This window comes from Nesoenas mayeri (assembly GCF_963082525.1).
Source record: "Nesoenas mayeri genome assembly, chromosome: 3".
Classification (NCBI taxonomy): Eukaryota; Metazoa; Chordata; class Aves; order Columbiformes; family Columbidae; genus Nesoenas; species Nesoenas mayeri.
Window position 1 is genome coordinate 38,561,093 of NC_137544.1, and position 15,436 is coordinate 38,576,528.

General features: G+C 45.5%; 1 protein-coding gene across 1 annotated transcript; it reads right to left on the reverse strand.

Moving 5' to 3' along the window:
- Positions 1–7: 7 nt before the first annotated feature.
- Positions 8–12,718, reverse strand: LOC308038578 (gamma-aminobutyric acid receptor subunit rho-1). Its single transcript, XM_080341268.1, has 8 exons — positions 12,664–12,718; positions 11,217–11,284; positions 6,987–7,210; positions 5,233–5,315; positions 3,872–4,012; positions 3,264–3,416; positions 1,215–1,411; positions 8–349 (listed from the first exon to the last, which is right to left on the reverse strand). Exons 1-8 carry the CDS (start codon positions 12,680–12,682, stop codon positions 62–64), a joined length of 1,173 nt encoding a protein of 390 aa, XP_080197394.1. The 5' UTR covers positions 12,683–12,718; the 3' UTR covers positions 8–61.
- Positions 12,719–15,436: the final 2,718 nt, after the last annotated feature.

A 15,436-nucleotide genomic window follows, 5' to 3' on the forward strand; every position in this document is an offset into this window, starting at 1 on the left:
CTATGAGACGGTGCTTTCATTTAATGTCACAATGCTCTGTGACTGCAGAAGTTATGTATATTTATGAAAAAATGGACCAGTATATCAAATTAAATAGAATATATGCACCAGGGAATATTATCCTGGAGTACTTGTCGATGGCGTGAGTGTCGATCCGCATGCTGACGTATCTCTGGTGTTTCCTCCTGCCCGAGCCCCTCTCAGACCCCAGCGCCAGCTGCACCATCATCCGGTCTTGTTTGTCCCCGTTCTCGGACACATAGTGCCCCAGTTCATTCACGTCCCCGTCGTTGTAGCTGCCGTCCATCATCATGGGCCGAGGCTGAGGCAGGCTGCACGCACACGGGAGCTGTGGGCACAGGGAAGCGGGGGACGGGTTTGAGTTGTGTCCAGGCACACACAGACATCCCTTTCTTCCTTACAAAAGCAGAGGAGGGGATGAGGAGCCTGGGGAATTGGGGCTGTTGGGACGTGAAAGGGACAAAGAGAGGATGGAGCTGGGCAACAGCTTTGTGCTTCTCTAGTTTTGTGCCTGCAACACACAACGTGGCCAGGGAGAGAGTGGGGCTGGCTGTGGAAAAGCTCATTTGGCTTAAGCACAGCTATTGGGGTGTAAACGAAGGTTGGACCTGTACCCTGGAGCTGAGAAAATCAGAGAAGAGGGCAGAGGGAGTCCACAAGGAGGAATGTATGAGGCTTGCCCCCTTTGAAGACAAGAGCTTAGGCTGAAATTTTGAGTGGTAATAATTTGATGTAATGAAGGCAAAAGGGGGAAATTTGCACCATTGTGTGTAAGTAGACTGTGCCTGAAGGAAGGTGGGGAAAATCTGCCATGTTATCTGAAAGGCAAACTTCAGTATCTCTCTGGTGTTATTCATAGGTTTGGATCTTCAATATCAAAAAACATTTAAAGGTAAAATCTTAAAACTTATCCCATTTATACATTGTCTGTACAATGGAGGACTCCATGTAGAAGGAGTTGGCATCCCCAGACTCTGAAGAAAGAGCTGTGCGCCTGGGTGTGGGTTGTTTGTAGCAAATCTTTATAACCCAGAATGCCTCACTGCTGATGTTTGGGGTTTTTTTGGTGTGAACTGTGTTCTCCCCAGGCAGCTGAGAGCAGCTCACTGTAGTTGGAAACTTTTGAACATTTCCAGGCGTCTGCCATACCTTTTCCCAGGGGCATAGAGCTTCATCAAAATAGAAGACCTCACCTTGTCCCGCAGTTTCCTCTCCTTCCGCTCTTGCACCGTAGTCAGGTAATTCACTGCCGCGTATTCCAGCACCGAGAGGAAGACGAACACAAAACTGACCCACAGGTAAATGTCCACTGCTTTGATGTAGGAAACACGCGGCATGGAGGCGTTCACCCCAGTGATGATGGTGGACATGGTCAGCACAGTGGTTATCCCTGGGAATACACCAGCAGAGAGACTGTAAGACACTTTAAAACCAGGTTCTTCATCACAAAAAGAGCTGTCATTACGATTTTCTGACATCTGAATTTACCTCGCAGTATTCTTTTTCAGATTTGGGTGATGGGTTTCACTGCCTGAGGAGGGCCAGGCATTTCTGATTTCTAACTGGGCTTTTCTTGTCTTTTTGGTGAAAACAGCTCTAGTCCCCGTCTCAGGGTGTTGCCAGCCTGGTTCCCCACCACACCACCAGCCTCCCACCCCATGGCCAGGCAGCAGTGCTTTGACTTTGTGCTGTCTGCACCCCATGTCCAGGCTCAGGACAGACCCCGGAGGTGGGGTACAAGTAGCTCAGCTTCTGTTTCACCTCCTCTGCAGCACAGGCACAAGTGAAGTCTGTCTGCAGCTGCTGCTGCTGCTACTTCCACCAAGTTCCCCAGGCAAGTCCTGCTTCATGGGAAGTTACTAGCTGGTTCCCATGCCTGGTCTGTGCCTTCCCTGGGGCAAGAGCAGGGACTAATCATAGAAGCATTTTGGTTGGAACAGGTCCTCAAGATCTTTGCATCCAACCATTAACCTAACTCCAGCACTAAACCATGACCCTAAGAGCTTCATCTGCATGTCTTTTAAACACCTCCAGAGATGGTGACTCAACCACTTCCCTGGGCAACCTGTTCCAGTGCCTGACAAGTTTTTCTGTGAAGAAGTTTTTCCTAATATTCAATCTAAACCTTCCCTGGTGCAACTTGAGGCCATTTCCTCTGGTCCTAATGGGGTCTCACAGGCCGATGCAGCCCGACGTTGCACCATGGGTGAGCACAAAGAGCATATCAGTAAGGGCAGGACCCCTGGTAGTTTGGAGTTATCTTAGCTCTGAGGGAGGCTCTCTGTGACCCTCTTATTCTAGAGGCTAATTGCGTCACATTAATGATCCCTTTGAAAGCTGAAATGATGTATATAAGCGCAAAGGACTGAATTCACAGGAGTATTTAGGTAGCAAAAAGTACTGCTAAACACAGTGCCTACATGTCTTGAGAAGCCATGGCCTAAACCCTTATGCTCCTTTTTATGATGTCTCAAGGCCATGGATGCTGTTTCTAAACACAGACATGGATAACTGCCCCATTGCCATCTCTGTTATGCCTCTATGTATCATCTCTACTGAAGAATATAACAAAGTCCTGAGGTGTGTTGCCTAGAGTAAATGAAAGCAAGCTAGGGCTCGAAGTCTGCAAAAGTACAAACAGCACTTTGCTAAGGGCAAAGCATTCGCTTTAGAAGAAGAATTATGTCCATAGCGTAGTTCTGTTCCCATGGTGAGTCCTCTGGCACATGGCTTCATCAGTCTGAAGGATGCTGCAGAAGAGGAAGCTGAATCCCTCACACTGCACTGTAAATTCATTTAACAAGTTGAACAGCATAGCTCAGCTAACTGTGTTTCTTCCACCCTTCCTCCTCTAGCAACACTCAGTAAACTGAAATTTTGTCAGGGCCGCTAGTATTGATTTTCACCTTCTTGCTTACTGAAGCCTCTCAAGGATACTGGCACTTGGGCTCTTTCTGTGCCATGGCTCTGTTAACAGCAATAAAAGAGTAGGACATTTGCTCCCTGATTTGCATCACGTGTAGCTAGCGTTTGTGCAAGCAGGGAAGGCAATTCGCTTGACACTGCGGGGCAGATGGAGAGTTTGTACCACAGCCAGTCCTCTGCATGGGGGACACACGTGCAGCACAGCTGATTTCTGTGCCTCAAGGCAATGCAGGGGCACAGGGGGTTTCATCTTGATGGGCAAGGCTACAGTTGCAGCAACTGTCTCTTAGGTCTGCTCATTACAAGATGGTTTTTACCTAAAGGGACTCTGGCAGGAACTGCTCGGCGATCGATCCAGAAGGACACCCAGGACAACATGACCATGAGGGTGGCAGGAAAGTAGGTTTGCAGCAAGAAGAAGAAGATGTGTCGACGTAAAGTGAAGTTTATGTAGAGGCGATTGTACCACCCTGTATAGCAGAGAGGAAAGAAAAAAGAGAAGTCACACCAATATTAAACCACTTCCAGATGAGGTAGTGTTGCGTCAGGGGAATAGCACCTCATTTGCTTTCAGAAAAACACGGTTAATGACCGCAGATCATTGCCATTTACAGAAGTCTCCTTACTGAACTGTCAAAGTCAAAGCGTCTCTCAGGACCACATCTTCCAGGGAAGATAATATAACATAACCCGTGCACCCAGAGAGTTTAATTCATGTTAGGGCTTGGTGTGATCTTGAAGAGGGATTGCCTCTCAAGACCATGTAACCATCAAGAACAAAGTCTGTGTCAGGGACAACAGCCTCCTCACGGAAGTCAGGTCACAGAGAGACCTCCCAATGAATGACCCTCCATGGCAAATGTCAAGAGGAACGGTTTGCACTTCTTCCATCAGCCCATTTTCTGGCAAGCACACCAGTACCCACCTGTGCTGCTGTAAAAGGCGAGCTTTGTGGTGGTGTGAAACTCCTGGATCAGGAACTGGGAGAGGGATATCCTCTCATCTGTTTTTAAGGAATCATTCCCGTTCTTCCAGTAGAGCATGAGGTCATCTTCAGTGTAGGCATCTAGGGGAACAGTGCAAACCTCAGTGCAGTGCACAGAGTCAGCCGCTATCGCACCCACAGCCCATTGCATGCCCACACACCTTCCAGGCTACCTGTTGAGGTCCCAGCTGAAAAGGCCAAATGCCGCTAACCCAGCTGAGAGCCGCAGTGGTGGTGGATATGACTGTGGTGAGGGGTGGACTGTTTCATTGTGACAGCCCTCAGGCCTGATGCATTTTGTAAACCCTTCTGTTTCTCTAATCATAATTTCACACACATAATATGTGTGTCAAATAACCCACCACATTAGAACTTGAAAACCCGTCCTTTATAAATGTCATAAAATCAGAAGCAAATGAAAGGGAAAAAACCTGCTTGGGGTAATGGAGTAATGGGAGGAACATGCTATTAACAATCTGAAGCATGTGGGAGGACAAACTCAGGTAAACTTTCTGCCCATGATGCACACATGAACATTACAGATCTTGTTTTTTAATACATATGGAAATATAATACTATTAAGCCTTTCGCATGGGGTTTAGCAATGACTCTTCACAGAGAGGGAGAAAAAAATCAGACGTAAATATATTAAAACAGAATTAAGATTATAATTCCTTATTGAAATCTTAAGAAGGAAAAAAAAAAAACCAAACAAACAACTCCTAAAAAGCTAAAAGTTTAAAATGTCTTTGTATGAAATCCAGCCAATTTGTGTGTGCGTCACACTTGGGACAAAGGAGCCACATGTGGGTACAAGCTGGGTTTATCTCAGGTGTAAGAAACGTTAGAGGAAGGTGATTTGTGTTGCTGCCCTGTCATGGTTTTTACACCAGGATGAGCAGGTGGTGCATGTGAAAGGTGCAGAGCTGATTATGGATGTGTTTGAGAGCTGTGGTGCGGGAGGGCACCTGGGCGAGCTGGAGACTGCCGACCTGCAGGCGAGTGGCCCGGGGCCTCTGGGGACAAGGAGACAGCAGGGCAGCCTGGCTGGATTTTAGGGAGATTGGCAAGACAGTGCCAACAGCTGGTGTTTAGCAACACTGAACTTTTGCAAACATCATCTAGTGAAAAAATAGGGGCAGGGATTTTTTTTTCCAATGTTGAAGTTTGCTGACTTTGGTTAGAGGTCTCATGAATATAGCAGCAGTTTAATTATTGGTATAATTAGTAATATAATTAAACACAGTTTGGGTGCCCATGGGGTGCAGTCCTTGGCTTCCCTACACCTCCAATTTACTTACAGCTTTCAATCTCTAGAGAACATGTCTGTGTGTCCAGAGGAAAGCGACTGAAATCCATGTTGCACATTGCTGTTACTGTAACTCTAGGAATAATAAAAAACACTCAATTAAAACCTATCATCTTATGTAACTGAAAAACCATAAAGCGGTGAGTTTGGGGTTTTCTTTTTTAGTAAGTAGCTATCTGGCCAGTAACAGTCCACTGAAAAGAAATATCTTCCATTCAGCTAAAGCCATAACACTTTATTTAATGTAGTTTCTTCTTCTCAGCAAATTAGTGTTAGAAAAGATGACTGGAAAATTAGGCCACCACAGATTGCTACTAGATAACAACACTGGAGAAGAAAATGGGAAAGAGCAGAGAGTGCACTTTTTCCTCATTGACTATCAGCAAACATCTCTCTGCAGAGATCTGTGCTTTGAACAGATGCTTTGTATGACAAAATAATTTACATTTCTCAAAGCCATTCTAGTGCCAGGAGGGATGCAGGTGGTTTTCCCCGTACATGGTGAATTTCCAGCTGCTCGAAGAAAACCGGTGATCACACTTGGGTATCAGCCACCAGAGGGCACAGGCGGTGCCTCCAGTTAGGACTGGAGCTGGTGTGTAACAGAGACCACTGAAATGCTCCGTCCCATCAGCCAAAAGCTCTGGTCTTGCTGTAGCCTGATTATCTCGTTTTTAATAGCGTGAGTTTATGTCTGCACTGGAAGCATCCATAAATCTTAACTGGCTTGAACTCTAAGGAAGTAAATGAAAATGGAAGTTTAGATCATGATGGGAAAAGAATTAATGAATTATAGTAGGGTAGACAGATGTCAGTCACATAATGATAAAAACAAGCTGTAGTCCCTTAAGTTAGTAGTTCTTTGGCACGTGCGGGCTCCTGCTGATGTTGCTTTAGTCTTGATCTTTTTAGTCTTTGGGTGAAAGTGCTTGGCTCAGATTTGTTGTTTAAGTGCCAGTGAGGTCTACAGTGGTTTCCAAGACAAGAGAAGACGGTCTGGCAAAGAATCATAAAAAGGCAGACACCAAGGAAAAATGTTATCTACAGGCAAAGGCATTCAGCAAAGATGGGCAGTAATGACCCCTTTGCTTTGACGGGGAGACCAGCTTCCCTAGTTCCCCAGCATTCACAAAGCATTCCAGCCTGCGGTTGTCACTGAATAAAATAATGAAAATGTGTCAATTTGCTGTTCAAGATGTTCACTACAATTTTGTGCAGGACAATTGTTTAAGCACGAGACTGTGTGGGGCAGGATCTGAGTAGTTTGATATTCTTCTGTTCCCATTTTCTTCAGACAGCCATAAACGCATGCAATGCAGATGATTGGTCTCATGCTGCTAAATGAAAGACTATCTAGGCATCCATGCTATAGCTGAACTTGATGTCATTTTATTGTCCTTTTTGTTATTGTACTAAGGACCTGAGCAAACTTTGCAAAGGCCTAGGGAACACTTGAACCTTGTCTAATATGCTGAGTGAAGAAAAAGCTTTAATACAAAGAAGGTAGACACTGTTCAGGCTGTGAATTCCAATGAACAGTAAGATAAAAATATCACAGAACAAGAAAATTCTTGTCAAACTAACACAGGGGCTCAGATGTTGATGGATACTCAGCACGTTCATTCTTTTTTATATTGTTTGGTTCGGGTTTTTTTAGTATGAAGTCATGCAAAAACACAATACAGGAATCAATTAAGCCACTTTCTCACTCCACTAATAGTTCCCATTGACCGAATGCAGCTTTACCTGAGGCTATAAAGTACCTTCCCATCTGGCTGAACCCTCAGCATGACATTGTCTGTGGTGGTGTCATGGATGAAGGAACGCTTGGAGTGGACGAAGAACATGTCAGGGACCCAGATCTTCTTCACCAGCCTGCCGTCAAAGGTCATGCTTTGGTTGTTGGTGCTGGGGAAGGACAGCCTCTCGTCTTTCCAGTAGTGCCTCAGATAAAGCGTCATGGTGAAGTCCTGCAACAAACAAGCTTGTGTTACAACTTAGAATCATAGAATGTCCTGAGTTGGAAGGGACACACAAGGATCATCAAGTCAAACTTCTGTCCCTGCATATGACAACCCCACAGTTGACACCATGTGTCTGAGGGCGTTGTCCAGTCTCTTGTTGAACACTGTCGGGCTTGGGGCTGTGACACCTCCCTGGGGAGCCTGTTCCAGTGCTCCAGCACCTCTGGGTGAAGAACCTTTTCCTAATGTCCAACCTAAACCTTCCCAGCACGCCTTCCTGACATTCCCTTAGGTTCTGTTGTTGGTCACTAAAGAGAACAGGTCAGTGCCTGTCCCTCCTCCTCCCCTTGTGAGGAATCTGTAGTCTCCTCCAGGCTGAACAAAACAAGTGACTTTAGCCGCTTCTCATGTGGCTTCCCCTCCAAAATCTTCACCAACTTCAACTTAACACCTTATTGGCATATTGACTTCTCATCTCTGGCACAAACTGCGAGCTGTAAAGCACCATTCCTGAAGGCACATCCACTCCCTGAGCTGCAGGGGACATGACTGGCTGCAGGTTCTTTATTCCTTAGGTCAGATTGACTTCTTGAATTCAGAAATCAGAGCCTCCTTAGGTGGCAAATCCACCCCTGAAATACAGACATGGAGTTTCAGTGTCTGTGAGTGACTCCAGAGCCTAAAAGACAGATGTGCCAAAGCAGCAGTAGGTGGAGGGTGCTGCCAAACACTTAATCCTCTGCACCTGTCATGTTGTGTCTCCGGTGATGATAGTGAAGAAGGTCTTGCTGCCCATGCTGCCCTCCGCACTGTTCCACAACTGCCTTTGCCTGGGCAGCTGGAGGAGAATGCTGTAGTGCTGTAGTGGGAGCTCTTCCTCCAGAACAGCCACTGAAATGCTTTTGACTCAGCATTTGACCAAAATGTTTTGGTTTTTTTTTTTCCTCTTTCTTCCCACATATCGTACTCCTAGATCCGAGGCATGTTCCTTCTCTTTGAGCTCCATTGTACATTGAGTCTGACCTTGGAGGCACTTACACCTCAGTTTGCGTTATTCCTTATTTCAAAATAAACCCTCATGTACCTGAAGATAAGCTCACACACAAGTGGTTATAAGCAACATCTCTTCCAATCTGATGTAATACATTGCCCATGAACTGAGGGAAGTATCTAAGACTGACCAATCTGCCCTGGTGGCTGAGGTAGAGGGAGCCAGCGGGCTTTGGAGGGTTTTTTTGAAATTATTTGAGATTTGGATTTTTTTTCTCAACTACGTTTTCCAAACACTTTGAAATCTGAGAGTTTCTGCAGTCTTTTTTCAGTAGAAGTGACTTGTTAGTTGCAGCCTATGCTATTATTATACTAATGCCCAAGATAGTTCTTGGAAATGCTTTATACTGCATCCAGCTGAAGCTTCCAAAGCCACTGACCATGTAATATCTTCTTTTTAATTTGATCCATTCTATGGCATTCTTTAACATCTTTTCCTTGTCTACAAATTATACATAGTTGTGGGAGATCTTTACATTGACTCCTATGTATTAACATGCCCTTTAAACAGTAATACATTGGCAGACATTTGTTCTCCACAGAGAAGTCAATGTCTCATTTTTTTTTGCATAAAGTCACATTTATGATTGCTGTGGAAAAAACAAGTATTTTTAGCTTTCATTAGAAGTGATTTATTGATACTAGTTTTAGGCTATCATACTGAGAACCACAATATTTTATAATGCATCATCTGGAATTCCCTCCAGCTACAACCGTATCATTTCCCCCATTTCTTTCGTTCCATTTCTCAGAGACACTAATAACTTCTCATTATCTTTGCAAATGAGTTTCCAGTTTCCTTCTTCCCATCTTTCCTCCAGATAAAGCAGCCACTCCACATATCCTACAAAAGCTCTGTTAATTTCAGGGTCAGTGGCCCATAATAGATATTTATAAATTTTTAAATCAATGGGACAAGAAGAATCTGATTTGTGACATCCTAATCAAGTTTTATAACGTCCTAAATTATTTTACCACTTTCTTGCAAATAGTCAGAAAGTAGGAGAAATGTTGCTGTATCCTACTCCTCAAGCTTGAATTTAGGACAGAGTGAAAACCTCTGTGACTGACACCTCTTCATTTAAAAAGCAAGAAATCAGCTTGCAAAGCACCGTGGCCTTTTTCTTTAAAACTGCATGAGTTAAAAATAATTGATTCTGACAATACAAAGTCTTCTCCATCATTATTTTGCAAACTGCCAAAATCAACCCTAATGGTTTTTTTCACCCGAGGCTATACAGTGTTTCTCCCATGTTGCTGGGTGTTGCAGCACAATGCCACATGAGGAGCAGGGGCAGTATTCAAAAACCAGAGGAAGTTGTCCAAAATCATAATGCTTGCTTAAAAAAAAAAAAAATGAGTGGATTTGTTGGGTTGCTTCTAGTTTTGGGTTTTTTTAGGGTTGTTTTTGGTTTGGTTTTGGGTTTTTTATTTTGTTTTTACTTAAAATGTTCAGTTCTTTCACTTTCCTTTGAAGTCCCAAAGCTTTTCAGGGGCTCACTGGCCACCTTCACAAGCTTTCTCCTTAACCAGAAGGTCTGGACCCATCCCAGGAGAGGCGAAAGCTGGGAGTCCCCATGGCTGGTGGTCAGGGTGCCAAGAGCACCAGAGACAACTGGAGGGCTCCCAGGGGCTGGGGAGAATGTGCACCCTGGTGTGCCACAACATTGCAACCATGCTGCACCCTCCAAGTGGTTGGTTGACTGCAGATATCCCAGCTGGCTCAAAAGCTGAAATGTGGTGAGAGGAGCCCAGTGTGCAACCAGGTGTGATGCCGCTCAGCGATGTTCCTCGCTTAGACATGGGAGGAGGTGAGGTGCAGGCTCTTTAGCCCTGTGGCTGTGAATTAGGAGCACGGAGAAGCTGGGGATTACTGAGAAAGCTTCAGAGCTGTTGGATGCTTTGTTGAACAAGCAAAATATTTTGAAAACTATTCTGTATTGGCTCTGGGTTTTGAAAGGGTGAATAAAAGTGGTGGTAAGTCTCTGGGTCTATATACAGGGCCATCTTCTGCTCCACTTTTGTGCTCCTGCTCTCCTGCACAGGCTGTTCACATGCCATGTATGCATGTAAAACCTTCCCATGCAAAATCTCCTGCAGAAATCATACCTTACTTTCAGCAGTGTTTTGTCATGAAAAAAGCCCCTCCAGCAAAAATAATCAAGACCAATATCTGCACCACATTGAGAGTGTTTGAAAACTGACCATTTTCACATTACTGATTGTATGGGAGGAAATCAAGGACAGAGTCTCAGTAAGGAATTTAGCCTGGGCACAGCACCGGCTTTGTCCTGTGTGTCCCTGAAATCCTTCTTCAACATCAGTGCGGAGACACAGGAAGGACCAACAGAGTCTTATGCTGGTCCCCAGCGCATAGCAGGGGTGATACAATTGCTGATGCACCAAAGGAAGGTTCTGGAGAAACTTCTCCCCTCCAAGATCATTCTGGCTTCCCTGTTGAGAACAGGACTTACCAGTCTGAACACGTTATTCTCAGGATGGCTACATGGCTTCTGGTTGGGAGCTAGCTGGCCCTTGACCACTTCAGAACATGGACAAAGTCAGACTGTGTCTGCAGTTTATCGAAGTGCCTTAAAACTAACAGGTTAATTGATCTCCTCAGAGCTTTTAAATGTTATCACTTCTTAAGAAAATGTAAAAATCCTTTTGAACAGTCTTAAATGTGTTCTATCATTTCGTCCTGAAGAAAATATCAGATGTCCTCCCTCTGCTTCAAGGGAGATGGAATTGCAGTGTGAGGTCAATAGAAGCAATTGTTGGCAGATTCAGATCAAACCTGAATCTGCCTCTCAGAGGCTGTGGAGTTTCCATCCTTGGAGGTATTCAAACCCCCCAGACACAGACCCGGGCAGCTTGCTCTAGCCAGCCCTGCTCCAGCAGGGGTTTGGGCTAGGTGGGCTCCCGAGGTCCCATCCGACCTTAAGTCTTGTGTGACTCTTACCATGTCCACCTCAGAAATGCTGTCCAGACTTTCCACTTGGACATCCACCCCAACAGGAATTGCAGGGCCTGGGGAAAAATTATTAAAAGTTGAGAAAGTATAAATCTGATGAGACAAAGCAATCCTCTGGCTTTCATATCTTAGAGATAAAATAGATGTCCAGTCTGAAATAGAAACAACGGTAAAGCAACTGAAAAATAGAAACAATTGGAATTTTTAACAAAAACCTTCTAATAACAATCAAAATCAGCAATGAGATCGACCTGTTGCTGACTTTCCTCTTTTATTGTGTCATCCTACACAGGTCCTTTCAAAATTTAAAAGCCCTGCCTCTAGCACTCGGATCCAGGGCTCTCCAGCCAGATGGCCCGCAGGGCACCCATCCACATGGAGAGCAGCAGCAGCAGTTGCACCTAAGGCGATGTGGGAGGGTTACTCCAAATTTTCCCCTCACTTCTTCTGCTCTTCTCTTGAGCAAACAACAATCCTGAGAGCTACTCCATGTAGTTGGCTTTCACATCACTCAGTGCTTGGCTGTGGAGAGGCCAGGGAGACAGAAAACGATGTGCCACGGAACACAGGAATGTGCCACTGGGGCTGGGGCTCCCAAGGGGAAGGGTTGGGCTGTGACCCCAGCTAATAAGGATTTTGATCTTTTTTCCGTCTTCTAGGCCTTGACTCAGCCCTCACATACCTCTAGCAATTACGGTACAGGAGATCTGTCAAGATAAATTGTGCTCACATTAGCGGACTGCTATGAAACTGAAACCTTTTTAAATTAATTGAACATGCTGGTATTTGGTATATTGAGCATTTAGCAATAAAATCTTCTTCCATCAGAGTATATAATGGTATCCTGGATTTGAATGACCATCTGTCAGCCAGAGAGGGTAGATAAATTACAACATTCTCTAATCCGATGGGCTGAAAGAAAACGTGTTCTCCTTCATCCATTTCCCTAAAAGCCTGGGTTGCTCTAGCACACAGCCACAAAACTGTGAACAAGCATTAACACACAGCAGTCAAAATATTTCCTTTGGGTTATAAATGAAATGGCCAGGTCAGTAAGCATGATAGATGATTTGATTATGCACACACATCACCATAGTAAGACAAAATCTTAGAATTTCCCCATCATCTGGAAATAAATGTAAGGTGTTTCTGCATAAGTTTGTCAGAAGAAAGTGTCACTGAGTACCAGGAAAATGATATTGCTTGTAATCACATTTCCATGCCTTGGACTACACTGTTCACTCATCTAAGAAAGAAGGCTACTTTACTGTACTCCTGTCCCCCCAGGCATGTAATGACTTCATAACACAAAATAACAAAAATCAGAGACAGAAAGGCTCTGCCTATCAGTCGGCTTGTTCACCTGGATATGTGTTACAGTATAAAGAAGTGACAGTGTAAAACAGGGACAATGACAAATGTACATGTTTCATACCTCCAAAACCTGGTCTCATGCTGAAGTCATGGTCATCTATTCGCAGCAGCTGCTCTGACTTTGTCAGTGGAGACTTGGTAATGTCTGGGCTTCGTTTTAGGATTGGGCTGCCAGGAAGAGAGAAGCACAGCTATGAGCCCTGAGCAGTGCCTGCGAGAAGTACGTGCCCTCTTCACTCCATTACCCCTTAGACCATTTACCCCTTAGCCCATAACCATGAGATTGATTGCAATGGTTGGCGGCATGTCATTAAAAATGATTCCTGCGCTCAACATAGAGCTTTAGGCACCTGCAATAATTCTGGCACTGAGGAAACACTTTTTTCCTGAATTTTTGTCTCTGTAAAATCATCTCCGCTTATAGCACAGTTTGGAGATGATCATTCAAATGTGTGGGCTGGAGTAATAGTGTGTGTGGAGAAGTGGGGAAATGGAAACAGGGGAGAAGCATTTCTGACATTGATTTGTGACAGGGCATGAGGCCAGGAATTAGGGAAACAATATATCAAATAAGGTACTGGCTGTTGCCCAGGAACAAAATGGGCACAGGCTGGGAACCAGGCCAGGTGGCAGGCCATCCCTTAACTTGGGATAAAATTATTAGCTCCTGCTCCAAATTTCTAATGAGGATAAAAAGCAGCATTAAAGACCTAGGAGGTCTCTGAGCATTAAAGAGCTTGGGACTGTCATTCCAGAAGCTCTTGGAGTAGCACCAAATGCTGGGTGGAGGATGCTCTGCTCCTCCTCCACATCCAAGGTGCAAAATGCTATTCAGTGCCCCAGCACTTTGGCTGGGACTGTGGTGGCAGCAGCTCCTGGGTTGCTCCGCCATGTAGGTGAAAGCCCCCGCGTCAGCTGCATGGCAGCCATTTGAGCAGCAGGAGGGATCAACAACAGGAGGAATGGTTTTACTGCTTCTCAGTTTGAGAAAAGATGGCATGCTCAGTGGGGCCCTTGTCCGAATATACACCAGTCAAGTCAGGAATAGATTAAAGGCAAACAGGCCAACAAAGAAACTTGATGGGGAAGGGATAAAGCTCCTCATAAACAAGACTGCTTAGCTGTGCTGTACTTCTCACAGACTCGTGGGCAGGTCTACCATGAGACACCAATACAACACCAGCGGTGTCACCAGCAACCTCTTTCTCAAACTCAGAGCTTTCTCTGGATTATGGAGTATCTTAGAAAGATGCTTAGTCTCAGTTTAACAGTTGCTGGGAGTGGCGAGTCATCTACCTCCATCAGTTCTTCTAGTCATGGATTATCCCTCAGACATTGTAAAAGGTGGCTCCCACTTCTGCTTTAGATTTAATTCAGCTTCTGAAAGGCCTGTGGCACTGTGGGCATGCGTGGGGGAAGGTTTATATCCAGGTGAGATGGGGGGACAGTATTAGGAGGTCACTAGCAAAAGCTTCAACATTTGTGAGCAGGCTGGACTTTGCTCAGCAAGGCTCTTTCTCCCCAGCAGTGACAGAGGGAAGGATGAGCGGAGGGATGGAGAGCCCATGAAGGGTGCTCAGCTCTGCAGGGTGCTCAGAGGGAGGACGCCCACTCACACACCATGGGTGACACAACCATGCAGCAGCACAATGTGAAGCCCAAGGCGCCACAGAAATGGCCACGGCACCACACCCCACCTCCATGAGGGTATGGGGCAATGCAGCCTCCTCCGGGGCCACTGCATCCTGCTGAGGGCACAACTCCTACCTAAATATGACTGCCAAGCTCGAGTGGTGTCCCCTTCCCCGCCACCATCCCGGCTCTGCCCCAGGGGGTTTTGCCTACCTGCCTTGCTTGTGCGCCTCGCCATGGGCCTCCCGCCTCTGCCGCTGCGGCCGGCTGCAGGGAAACAACACGAAAGGGGAGCTGAGACAGGCGGTCATGGCCGGGGAGGGAAGAACCAGATCCCTGCGGCGTTACCTTCTATCACACCTGCAAAATGGCTCTTACCTTTTTTTGTGTGTTTGTTTCTCTTTTTACCAAAGCTGGTGTCATGGCGGGCACAGTGGAAGGGGTGAAGGATGAGGGTGCTGGGGGCTTGTGGCCAGGGCAGGGTGAAAAAAGGAGCAGGATATTTTTAAGGCGGGAAGCCAGTGGTTTTGACTGCCTGGAAAGGACCCAGGCAGGTGTCTCGCCTCCCTCCTCCCACAGCCATCGCTGGAGCTGTCAGGGGCTGCGGAGAGAGGCCAAGACGGGATGTGTGGGGGCCTCTGCCAGCGGGGTGCACAGCCATTGCATCTCCCCATCAGAGGCAGCGGGCTGTTTTCATGAGAATAAAATATTTTCAAAGTATTCCAGGGGAGGAAGTGGAAATATTTGTTTCTTGTTTCCTACTGTCTCCCAGCTGGCTGTCAGGAAAGCTCCTCTCAGGTGTTTGGTGAGTATTTTATTTTATCATTAAAGGAAAGAATACTGCTTTTAGAAATGTAAGTGCTAGCTTGAGTAGAAGCAGCATTTTAAACATTTACCAGTTCTAACTCATCTTTAATTAAAAGTTTAAAAAATAGCTTCTCTCTGTAATAAATACTAACTCTAATGAGCTCTACTAATGAGATTTTTTGCCCATTAACATACATCTCAAATCCCACTCTAGAGATTTACAGAGGCAAAATTCCTTTTGCAATAACAAGTGTCACCACCTGAGCACCATCATCCCTTTGGTAAGTGATGGCCAAACACCAGGCCTTCCATGATGTTTTTGACTTGGGCTGTGAACTCTCTGAAAACCAATAGTATTGGAGAGAAATTAATCTTTCTGTGGCTACAGAGAGGCA